The 13141-nt window shown below is 42.7% G+C and overlaps 1 protein-coding gene across 18 annotated transcripts in view; it reads right to left on the reverse strand.

Moving 5' to 3' along the window:
• AFDN (afadin, adherens junction formation factor) overlaps positions 1 to 13141 on the reverse strand; it is a 135562-nt gene that overhangs the window by 80444 nt on the left and 41977 nt on the right. For 9 of the 18 annotated variants that reach the window (XM_036926476.2, XM_036926475.2, XM_036926471.2 and 6 more), the window contains exons 3-5: positions 11138 to 11253; positions 9391 to 9557; positions 6942 to 7102 (exon numbers count right to left, since the gene is read on the reverse strand). In XM_036926476.2, coding sequence (XP_036782371.2) covers positions 6942 to 7102; positions 9391 to 9557; positions 11138 to 11253 — 444 coding nt within the window. The remainder of the gene's footprint in view (positions 1 to 6941; positions 7103 to 9390; positions 9558 to 11137; positions 11254 to 13141) is intronic. The other 9 variants (XM_057490274.1, XM_036926479.2, XM_036926478.2 and 6 more) reach the window with 3 other exon arrangements.

Here is a 13141-nt window from a genome sequence, read left to right on the forward strand (position 1 = left end):
TATCTTCTTTTTCAACAAGTCTGGCACAAATTGCACATCGACAACTTGACTCACAGTAAAACAATGCTGGACTTTTAAGGAATCAGCTAGTCTGCACCTGTACTAGAATAAGGACCTGCTGGCACAGGCGCGGAGTCAGGTGAGCACACTGTCAGAGACGAGCTTGCTCAGATCGAGGGCCCTGCTGCCTGGATGCTGAGGACACAGCAATGAACAGGCTGATGTCCTTGTTGTCAAACAGCTCATGTTCTAGTTGGGGGAGAGGGGTGCAGGGAAGAAGACTAGTGAGAAAACAAACTAATAGTTAAAGATGGTAGCACAGCCGTGGGAGAGCCGAGAGCTTCCTAGACTTGGTGACCAGGAAAGGCCTCTCTGCAGCTTTGCGATCTGCCGTAATCCTCGGGCAGTGAGATGGGGCAGCAGCACAATCCTGGAGGGCTCTGTGGGCAGAGGGACCAAGCCACAGGCATAGGACATACGACCGGGCTGAGGGCCAGCTGATGTACAGTCAGACAGAGCCCAGATCCTGCAGGACTCCCAGGACCCTAGTCCTGGGTCTGGGCTTTTGTCCCATTGAAGCGGGCGCCTCTGAAAGGCTATAAGCTCTGTGTGCAGGCATGTGAGGGAGATGGTAAGAGCATGTATACAGCACTCGTATGCAGTGTGGTGAGAAAAACGCCACTGGGCTTTTCAAAAAGGACCCTGCTTTTGGGTAAGGAAAGGCTGCCGAGAGGGCCGAGCACAGGTGGCCAACGCAGAGCCCTGTCCCTCACACCAAATGCCCTCCCTCCTTGTGTGACTACACTTTCAAATACGGCTTTGATGTGATTTACAAGAAAAATACATGCATAAGAAGATGAGTAAAAGCATCTTGAAGACTGAGCAATGCTGATGTGCTTCACACACGAGACACCAAGGAGCAAACGGGACCATCTGGTTTCAAAGCTAAAGAGATGGTCTTGTCTCCCAATCCAGACCGCTACTAGATGCAAACGGGCAAAAATTTTTCAAATAAAATTTACATCTGTGAAACATATAGACAATTACTTTGCAATCCCTAAGTTACAGACCACGGGTGGATGAAAGACTATTTGGTCTGAAAAAATATAAGGACAGGGTTTATCAGAAAGCCATTTAAAAAATTCAGTAGAGTTCTCCCAGATAATGTAATTTTGAGCCGCACTTCTAAAGGACACATTATGAGGTAGGTGTAAAATTCATACTCATGTGGACAAATAAATTTAGCTACTGGATAGAATTATGTTTATCATCCATCTGAATGTTACAGAACATTTGTCGGAAACTTGATTTGACGCTAGTGTAATGAGAATTAGGGCAATCTAATTTAAAAGGTTTTCAGTTTATAAATGTAATACTGTGGTACCGTCATGATAGAGATTTATTGAGGAAGGAGAGAGAAGGTAAACTTAAAACTTCCTACTGTGCACTAAAATCTGTTGCATAAGTGCAACTCAGCAATCAGATGAAGGCAGGACTGTCTGCAGATGAGCAAGCTGACGTGCAGGACCAGGTGAAAGGCCCCAGACTGCAGGGTCCCCGTCACAGTGCTCTGCCGCTCCCCAGATGGCCCGGGAGAAGCTGAGGCAGTAGGACAGACTCCCAGAGAAGGCTCGCAGTGTTAACGAAGGGCTTGCTAAGAAAATGCATGGCCATAACCAGTGGCATAGTGTCTGTGCCATAAACCATCAACGGAGCCATTTACACACTTCTGTGCCAGTGTGCTTTGAAGGCATTACAAGTGAGTGTATCTGAGTGTTAGAAATGCTTTACACAGTCCAGGGTCAATGCCTGTCACCTGCCACAACGTCTGATTGGCTGGAAAGTTAGATACAGAGCAGTTGTACCATCAGGGTTGGGGCACCAAACCTCAGGCCTCCCAGACAGGGAAACAAGGCTCAGCTGTCACTTGCAGACAGACCGTGTCCCGGTCCATGTCCTCACCGACCTCACAGGAGGTCGTAAGGATACATTTCCCTAAGGTATTTATGAAAAACAAAGCACTGGAAGTTAATCTATTTGGCTTCCTTATTGTTAACCATGAACAGCCATTTTGCTAACAATGTCTAGTTTTTTGGGGTTTCCTGGGAGTCTATAAAGAAAAATGTTCTTCAGCCCCCAATACCGCTTCAGCGGGAAAGCTCTGTTTCTTGGGTGTTCTGCTGTTTCCCCTCCTAATTCTCTGGGATGTTTTTTCTATTTTCTTTGCCAACTCCTCGTAAAAATTACCTTCTGTTAAATTTTTGTTCTTTGTATTCTACTCAAAAAAACTCATCCATGCACCCAATGATATTGCTTCCCTAGTACAGATCACTCCCAAATCTTATCTCCATCTACTGCTGACCAGGACTCTAGGGTCACTGAGGGCCAGCCTAAAAGGTGTCTCCTGCCACGCCAGCACTTCCACGCCACATGCACACACACCTGCCTCCCACTCCCAGAGGCTCTCACCCCATGGGTGATCAACGCCTACCTGGGAGACCGCATCACAGGCAGCTGTCTCCGGTTCCTGGTGTCTTTCCCTCTTCCACGTCCCTTGCACCCTCCAGAGATCACAGCCCCACGGCCGAGGCTGAGCTCAGGGACCCACTCCTTACTCAGTGGCACAGCTCCCCTAACAGGCCACCTGCATCTGCTCCAGCCACCCTACTTCTTTACTCTGCTTCCAGAGTCATTGCTTCAGATCTGAAGCTTAGGCCAAATAAAAAACTTTCTAAATCCCCAGCTTAAAACTCTTTAGCAGCTTATTAACAGATCATATTAAATTTTTCAATCAAAGTACCCCTACGATGGAGGAAAATAAACAGGAGTCTCTGTGGACATAGCCTGAAGTGATGTGTGACTTCCCCACCTTATTGTTACTGGTACATACAAACGTTCCATCTTAATCCACATTACAAATCTATTTCTTATAAAATTTTTTAAGTTTTTAACAAAAACTGACAGTCTAAGCCAGCTATCTTCATTGCAATATCACACCACTGAGTCCACACTTGAACGTTCCTCAAGGAATCTCTGAGGGGAGTGCCATTTCAGTAATGATGTCCAGCCTCCTCCTATGCACACAAGGTCCCTGTAGAGGCATGGGTGGATGAGCGTGGGGTGGATGTCACTGAGCTTTCCTTTGTCATTCTGAAAATTTCTACCACCTTTCTTCTTCATCTTTTGATCCTCTCTCCCTTCCCCTCATTTTCTTTTTCTCTATTTTTTAGGTCATATATTTAGAATTCATTCCAAATCCTTGATTGAACAAGAATTTGGGCCTCAAAAATAATCTAAATTATATTAATTGTATTAATCAAATCAATTATAATCTAAATAAATATTAAATGATCTATGGAATTAGTAAATTCTTCACTCTCCTAGTTTTCTTGAATAACTGATACTGCAATTTCATTAAAACACAGGATTAAGGCTCCGTCACAAGAGCACTAAGGGTCACAATAAACATGGATGTTGGGGTGGCAAAGCGTCCCAGGGCCAGCCTCCACCATGGGGACACAGGGCTCCGTTCACTCAGAAGGAACGGAATCACCAGCGACCTCTGTCATGGGGCAGCACCAAGCAATCATGATTTTAGAATCATCATCCATAGACCACCTCACAAATGGAGACGAGACAGAATAGAGAGCCACGCCATCCCCATGAACACAGCAAGAGTGCAAACACAGACTCCCTTTGTCAGCTCTGTCCTGCTCCCACAGGCATATTCTGGATCACAGTTATAAAAACAACCTGGATGGGGATGGCAATCCTCTGACTCGGGCTCAGAGTCAGGAGAAAGGGTCCCCAGTTAGGCAGTCCTCTCCAGCCAGACCTGTCACAAATGAGGATGCTGCCAGTCCTAACATTCGAGACCGTAAAACCAGGAAGTAAGCTCACAGGAGTACGGGATGTGACAGGGTGGCAACCCACGCATAAATAACACCTGGATGTGACGTTATGCAAGAACAACAGAGCTGATGACCTATTAGGTAGACATTTTTATGAAAGGCTGGATCAGTGGTATAGCTCTCAAATACAATTTTTTTTTGAAAGTCAGATGATTATACTACTATTTTTAACAAGTAAAACTACTTTATAACTAACTTGAAATTTTATAATAAGCATTTTCTTTGCTGAAATACAGGCTATTTACAAATAAAAGTTTTAGGACACCATCAGTAGAACAAAAAGACATCCTACAGTATGGGAAAATATATTCATAAATGACATATCTGATAAGGGGTTGACATCCAAATTACATAAAGAGCTCACGCACCTCAACAAACAAAAAGCAAATAAGCCAATTAAAAAATGGGCAGAGGAGCTGAACAATTCTCCAAAGAAGAATTTAGATGGCCAATAGGCACATGAAAAGATGCTCCACATCCCTAATCATCAGAGAAATGCAAATTAAAACCACAATGAGGTATCACCTCATGCCAGTTAGGATGGCCAACATCAAAAAGACCATTGAAAAACAACAGCAAATGTTGGCAAGGATGTGGAGAAAGGGGAACCCTCTTACACTGCTGGTGGGAATGTAAATTAGTTCAACCATTGTGGAAAGCAGTATGGAGGTTCCTCAAAAAACTCAAAATAGAAATACCATTTGACCCAGGAATTCCACTCCTAGGAATTTCCCCTAAGAATGCAGAAGCCCAGTTTGAAAAAGACAGATGCACCCCTATGTTTATCGCAGCACTATTTACAATAGTCAAGAAATGGAAACAACCTAAGTGTCCATCAGTAGATGAATGGATAAAGATGCGGTACATATACATAATGGAATATTATTCAGCCATAAGAAGAAAACAAATCCTACCATTTGTAACGACACGGATGGAGCTAGAGGATATTATGCTCAGTGAAATAAGCCAGGCAGAGAAAGACAAGTATCAAATGATTTCACTCATCTGTGGAGTATAAGAACAAAGAAAAAACTGAAGGAACAAAACAGCAGCAGACTCACAGAACCCAAGAATGGACTAACAGTTACCAAAGGGAAAGGGATAGGGGAGGAACGGGTGGGAAGAGGGCAGTAAGGGGGGAAAAAGGGGCATTACGATTAGCAAATATAATGTAGGTGGGAGACATGGGGAAGGCTGTACAACACAGAGAAGACAAGTAGTGATTCTATAGCATCTTACTACGCTGATGGACAGTGACTGCAATAGAGTATGTGGTGGGGACTTGATAATAGAGGGAGTCTAGTAACCATAATGTTGTTCATGTAATCGTACATTAATGACAGCAAAAAAAAAAAAAAAAAAGAAACAAATTATAAAAAAAAAAGTTTTATGTTGAATAGCTACAAATATACAAAACAAATTTATAGCTCAAATTGTAAGGTCATGTGTATTCTGCAATCTCTGTTTCCCTCAGAAATAACGTTATCTCCAGGAAATGCTGGAAAGTTGATAAAGTAAATGTGGAGAAGTGTGTATCGCAGCATGCTGTCATTTAATTTAAGGGACTGACAGGGACCAAAGTTGGACTTCTCTAAATACTCCGTTTTGTAGATGTGACTAAGAAACTATTAAATGACATTAAATTTTAAAGAAGCAAACCTCTAAAAGCAAAAGCAAAATAAAACAAACCTATGGATAAATCAATATGGCTAGGTAACCACACTAGAAGGAATAAATTCTATGACTTCAAGATATGGTAATTTGGCAAACATACCCTTGAGAATATATTCACAAATGAATTTTACAAAAAGCCTAAAATGTTTTCAGTATCATATTGTTATTAAAAGTATTTTCGTTTTGATATTCCTATGTCTTTTAGGGAAAAGCAAATAATGATTCTATTGTTCTTAGGAGAGAAGAATTTTATCGTAAGAGGAAAGATAAGATTTTCTAAAATCCCCAAAGTAGTGAAAAAACATCATTTCCCATCTGTGTCCACTAAATAGGCTTAATCTGAAGCAGAGACTGACCAGTAAGGACAGGTCTGGGGCAGGCAAAGCACATGGGAGTCTGGCTAGACACTGCCACACAGGGAAGCTTGCCAAGATCACTGGGGCCATGTCAGACTCAGGCGTCAGTTGGACGAGACCCCGACAGCTCCAAGTGACAATCCAAGAATCCATAAGGACAGTCAATAAATGCAAAAACAATGAGAATTTTTAAAACCATACATTATCAAAAAATGTTTATAAACACAGCTCACTCTTGGATGATACTAAAGTACTTCTGTCCCATGTACTTACCTCCCCCACCAAAACCTAACCTGTATTGTACCTAATTGAGGAAACGGTAAACAGGAGGAAAACTAGAAGGCGGCACCACAGGCCACAGTCTGACCACAGATATGCAAACTGGGAGGTGGAGGAAGAGAGGAAAAGGGATTTAGAATGAGACATACAAGACCTATTAACCGACTGCGGTGCCGGCTCTACCTGGACCAACAACTGAGGCATCATAGGAGGCCAGCAAGACAATCTGAACTACGACCAAGCAGCTGATGACACTAAGTAATTATTGTCAATTCTTTTGTATGTGACAATGATGCTGTGGTCAGTTTTGTTTAAGAATCTTTACCTTTCGGGAAAAGGTATCAAAATATGTATAGAGGAAATAATGATAAATTAGGGATTTGCTTCAAAATAACATAGCTTGGAAATGGGGACAGGATGTGCAAAGCAGGTGTGAAACAGAAGGTTGATGATAAACACATGGGGAGCTCATTACATCTTTCTCTCTTCTTATGTATTTAAAAATATCCAGAATTAAAAAAAAAAAGAAAAGCCACACTGGGGAAAACTATGTCACTACAACAGCTCTGGTGTGGACAGGTTCTTCCACTAAGGCAAAGCGATGCTGCCCCAGATCCGTGTGGGGCACAGTGTGGCTAGCAGGCCATGTGGCCCTGCCCTGCGACTTCTGCAGGCGTCATGCACACCAGCAGGTGCCAGAGAGTAACATGCGTGCCTGTACCTGAATCAGGCCGCCCGTCGGAGCTCCGAAACTCTTGCATCCTCTTCTCCAGCTTCTGCTGCCTCCGCCGTTTCATGACCACCTCAGGGTTGGAGATCGTTCGGGTGAAGCTGGTTTCAGGCATGTCTTTGTAAACCTCAGCAGCCAGTCGAGAATTCTCACTGTGAAAAACCAACAAGTTTCTAAATTTTTTATTAGAAACAGTTGTATTGTCATCACAGAAACCAGAACAGCAGCTGTCATCTGGCTACATCTGCACCCGAATGGGCTGCCATATACGTATTTACCATGCATAAAGATGAACTTTCTCTCAATGCAAAGTAATACTCTGAACTAAGCAGAAATTTACCATTAAATTTTATAGTGATTTTATATAATTTATCATAATAGAATCATTCATTAATAAACCTTAAAGAAAAACATTTACATTACACATCTCAGTACTTCCAGTGTTACCTGTAAACAGGCCCAATGAGAGACGTGACCTTCCAATCACAAGAATTAAAGGATTGAACATACTTTACTGTAGTAAAAATCTGTCTTAAAATTACAGTAAACCCTGAAGATGTTTTTTTAACAACAAAAAGATTTACCAATATTCACTTTCTTGAAGCTAAATTTTCAAATGGAAACACATCAACAGTTCTTATAACAAGGAGTCAATTATTTAGAATAATGGGTTGAAAACAGTGTTATGGTAAGACTGATAAACTTGACTAAAATTTGGTACTTCAAAGATGTCATTTTTAATCATAAAAATAATTTTAAAAGTTTTCAAATTGAACAACTTAACTCATTTTAAGTAGTTCATTTTCTTAACACACTAAGTTGATAAACAGTACAAAAGAATTGTTTTAAACTCATTTTCTTTGACATTTTTCATATATGAGCAATATATTTATGCAAGTTCTTTCTCTTGTGTAACTACCTAATTAGAGCCTTACTATGTAACTATACTCAAGAGTTCATGTTCATCATATAAGCATCACTGCGTCACAAATTAGTATCTAAATCTACTTTGACATAATCCATAATGGGCTCAAATTTCACTCTATAATTAACTGACAAATTGTTATTACTACAGAACACTTAGAATCAATTTGCATTTTCTGATGGAAAAAAGGCTTGAAAAGATCATTGGGACAGAGTGTTTAATGAATGTGTAGAAAGATACCTACGGTGCTACTGACAAAATAAATTTATTAAAGATACTGTATACTGTAGAGACAGCATATTATTCTGTGAAACCCAACAGTCCTTAAGGTATGAGGAAAAAGGCCTGCCTGTGGGCTGAGAGAGACCTTCTAGGGGCAATCTGGTGATGTAAGCATCCCAAACTGTCAGCAGCCATTCTTCTAGCATTCCTAAGGGATAACGAGATGAGTCCCTAGAGTTGAAGAACAGGATGTTCACTGGAATATTACCTATAATACCCAAAAACCTACAAATTACCTGAAGCACACAAAAGGGGCCAGTTACATAAATTATGGAAAAACTATTACAGAATCCTGTGTAATCATTTAAATCACTTCGTATATTTTCTTTGTGAAAACATATATATATTTGTGAATATGTATTGATGTAAATATTTTAGTGGGAAAATCTCTTATGCAAAGTTTTATTTTTAACAGGCTGTGATTATGTTTGTTTTAAAACTGTCCACATAAACAGATGAACTGCACAAATTTGTTTAGCAAAAACAAACTACGGCTCTCTTTGGGCTCCTGTGATGCCAGGCCACTCCTTTTCCCCATCTGACAAATCTATGTGTTTCCGACTTTCTGACATGAACACCGATTACTCGTGTGGAGACCGTGCGGTGGGCACCAAGGCAGAGGGGAGGCCAGGAGGGAGCGCAAGAGCCTGCAAACTGATGGGCTGACTGAGACTGGAGACCCCACATGAGAGGGGCTGGGTTCTTCCAATGGCTCTTTTCTGTTAAAACGAAGTATAACCATTTCCCTTATTCCCTGGGCTCTGAGGCCAGAAGCTCAAATATATTTAGAGAGGAAAGTTCATGTACGACGGGGCTGGTGGGAGGAGAGTGGAGGTGGTGGGGCTGGAGTGAGCCTTAAACGGGCCCCTGCTTTCGTCGTGGTCTTACCTACCTCTGAGCAGGTGTTCAGCATATCTGAGGTGCCTGAGAAACCACTGCGGCCCTGGGGCCACAGAACATAAGTGGAAGGAGAGGCCAGTGACGATGGGGACAGTGCCGACACCACAGTGCTCACTGGCTTGCTCATCTCAGATCACCAAGCCCGGAGAGACAGGTATTGTCAGCAACCAGCCTGGCTGAGGTCAGACCGCTGCTTCCCTCAGCACAAGAAGGGCCAGACTAACAGGAACCTACTGACACCCCTCTCTCCACAATTTAGCTGGCAATTTGGTGAAGTGCTGTGTCACACCATTTGGCCTGGACATGAGGACGGGGCATAGCGGGCTGACTCACGTGTCGCCGCCAGGGAGATGAGGGCCACCATCCTTATCAGCCGCCTGCCTTGTCGCTTCTTTTTCTCTCTTCTTCTTTTCCTTCTTTTCTTTCTTTGAGAGTGTTCGCTTAAAGTTCTGGATAACGCCTTCTTTTTCCTGCTTTTCAGGCCCATTACTTTGAACCTTCTGATAAAAGTAACATTATCACAACACGGCCAGCACCCAGTATCACAAGGCTGTCTACGGCCGACTGACCTCACCTCACACGCGACAGCCAAAAAGACAGCCGCCCCCGGGGGGTCTGGGTAACGGAGACACTGCGTCTCGACTGACAACGGCACGTGCGTGTGCTCATCAAAGCCTGACGAGCGTTACACTCAAGGTCTGCGCGTTCACGGCGTGTGACCTAACCTCAATTCCGGACTAACAAGCCAGCGGACCCCAAAGAGCCAAAGCCAGTAAGGACACTGAGTGGGAGTCACAAAGTCTGACTTCCAAGAAATGAAAATCCAAATAATTTACATAAAGTAAGTTGATAAAAGGACCTAATGAAAATAGGGAAATAACTAAGCATTTAAATAATTACATGTTTTCTTTAACCTCAATAGAAATGTGAAGAGCAGTCACAATAAATTGGCTTTCATGAAGCAAAGCTGTAATACCTGTATGTGTGCAAAACTTCTGATTTCCACATCCTATTTGCTTGCTTATTCTTAACTTATAACATGGTCTGCTAAATGGTGACACCAACTACTTTTTATACAACTTAACAGGCTGATGTAAAGAATCAGGGAAAAGAAGACTGGCTCTTTCTGGGAAAGCGCCACCTTCTGCCTTGTAAATGAGCGCCTCCATTCCCACTCTTGGCCTCTTCGGCAGCACCCTAACCTGGCGCTGCGCTCCAACGCACAATGATGTGGACCTGTGGACCTCAGAAAGGCACCTCGCTGAAAATCACGGTACAGAAATGAAATGTGGACCGCTAAAAAAAAAGACGTCCACTTTCACTGTGTATTTGCTGCAAATGCAACAAATTACTAGAGCCAGAATGCATCTTGTACATCCACACTTGTCCACAGGGACCACTGTGGCCACACAAACGTAATGTTCCCTGCTGCCCAAGTGATTAATGGCAGTCTCTTCCCAGTCTGCTGGGAAAGTCAAACAGGAGGTTTTTTGCAAAACATTAACCTCACACTTGCTATCACTTGTCAATAGTAAATCCTACTGCTAAAATGCCACTTACCACAGAATTACAGTGTAATTCACAGTATTCCAGAGTTACAACAGGCATCTGACCACCTCAAAAGGTTTCAGAATCATTGTTACAGCATCAAAGAAACCCAAGAAAGTTTACTGATTTCTAGCCTTACACATATGAGAAAAGAAATTTTAAGTTGTATCTGAAAGCTCACACATAAATAGGCTGTTTAAGTTTTATCTTCCCTTCTGATTCTTATTGAAACATATTCTAACTTTATGTTTGAGAAAAAAACAACTGGAGCTGATGAGCTGATTAAATCTCTTCGTGACGAAAGCTTACATAACTCTTCTTAAATAGCGGGAGCAGCAGCTGGGATTTTCCCGTGAGGTGGAGGGTGCGGCTGGGAGCAGCAGCACTATCCTCACGGTATTTCCTGGGAGGTGGGCACATGAGGGGCTTAGGAAGAGCAGCGGAACAGAACGGACCCCACAGCGCCCCCACCAGCACGTGGCCTACCCAGCAGGCCCGCGGGACAGCGCAGTGAGGACACCAGGGCACCTACCTTGGGATGTGTGGCATCATTCTCGTTCTTCAGGACAAACCTGCCCTCTCGATCATCTTTGTTCCAATTCAACTGCACGACTAGGGGTTTCTCATCTATATCCAATCTTCTTTCTTCTTCAAATCATGAAACGAAAAGAAATTAAAAGCTATGGTTTTTTGGCACCAGCTAATAACACAACATTCTGACACACATTCAGTCTTATTGAAGCACATCACCTCAGGTACTTACTGACATCAAAATGCACAGGTGACCTTGAGCAACACAGGTTTGAACTGCGCACATCCACTTATACACAGATTTTTTTTTTCAATAAATATATTGGAAAATTCTTTGGAGATCTGTTACAATTTGAAAAAGCATTTTCTTTTTTCTAGCTTACTTTATATGCATCCATCAACTGCTTTTGTTATCAGTTAGGCCTCTGGTCAACAACAGGCTATCAGGTTCTCAGGAATCAAAAGTTAATGCAGATTTTAGAACATATAGGGGTCAACACCCTTAACCCCTACATTGTTCAAGGACCAACTGTAATTCAAAATGTTAGGTGACAGTTTTAATAACTGGTTCAATATTGTGTTGCTACTCTATGTATACTATCATGTATCCAGTGCTAGACCCTGACCAGGGACGATTTCCTCACACATTCAGAATCTAATTAGGAAATAAGAGAAATATACACAGACTAGAAACACACACAGGGCTTGCTATAAGACTACTTCTATAAATCAAACTATCTCAAATGCAACTATAAAATAAGGTAATACTGTTACCGTAACCCAGAAGCTCCACTGACTCATGAGATTTTTCTTCTCATGTCAGTATTATATTGCTACCATGAACCAGCCTTGGAAATCACTGCTCTTCCTGTCTCTGTACTGATCCTCACCTCCAAGCTCACCACCCTCAACCTTCACATCACATCCCCTCCACCATGAAGCAGCTACCACCTGCTGGTTACGCTAAAGTGCTAAGTCCAGGGTATTCCTCCTTCCATGTTAGGGATCTAGGAAGCCTCTGGGACACTGGCAGGAATGTGGTGACCTGCTGAAGGACTCTCCAAGAGCCCACACAGCCTCACCAGGAAGCCTCCTGAAAGCCTAGAGTTCTGGCAAAGATTATCCAGGTAACTGTATGTAGGGTGAGCAGCTGAAGAACCACTGTGATACAGGAGGCAGGGTCAGGACCAACTTACAGAGGCTCTCAGTGAGCATCACATGTAAACAGTGATGCTAATCATCAGAAGGCAGGAATAACAAATTGTAAATGATTACTTTATCAACAAAACAGTGCAAAAGGAAAAAATCAGAGTAGTAAACCAGGTATTGGACCAGTACGTTTGAAATTCCTGCTGCAAACCAAAATTACCAAGTTGTTCTTGTTGCAAAATTGGTACTTGATCCAAATTCTTCATAGTGTACTTGTTAGAGAACTAATATTAAGAACAATTAAGTCAAAACCCTAAAAGTAAAACAAAAGCAAGGGTCAGATATTCTAAAGTACATGTGCCTAACTACTGAATGTGAGCTTGTTAGGGTCCCACTAGAGCTGTATAGCTTGAAGATACCTTCTGCCTTAGAGGTTCTTACACCTTTTTTTAAAATAGCAGAATCCTTATTTTTTCCCAGTTGATTTCATACAAAATCCTAATATACAAAAATGAGAATGCTGAGTTTCCCTGGTGGTCGAAGAATGGGCTGGGGCCAAAAACGTAGCCCACTAGAGCCGTGGTCCATAAATGTGAGCCAGGCAGCTGGCACGCTGGCCAAGCAGCACTTTAGATTTCCAAGGGAACAACCTGCACCTGCCAACACTGCATGACAACAGTGCTGGTGGTCCCAGGTGCACTGGCCTGCACACATCACCTTCTGCTGGAGGCACACAGGGGCCAGGCCAGGCTTTCCATGGTGCCATAAATGACAACAAGCACTCCCCCAAAAGCCATGTGGACAGGAGGTGAGGTGTTGTCCCCAGTCCACAGGATGGGCAGGGCCCAAGAAGTAC

Source organism: Manis pentadactyla, chromosome 12, assembly GCF_030020395.1.
Source record: "Manis pentadactyla isolate mManPen7 chromosome 12, mManPen7.hap1, whole genome shotgun sequence".
NCBI lineage: Eukaryota > Metazoa > Chordata > Mammalia > Pholidota > Manidae > Manis > Manis pentadactyla.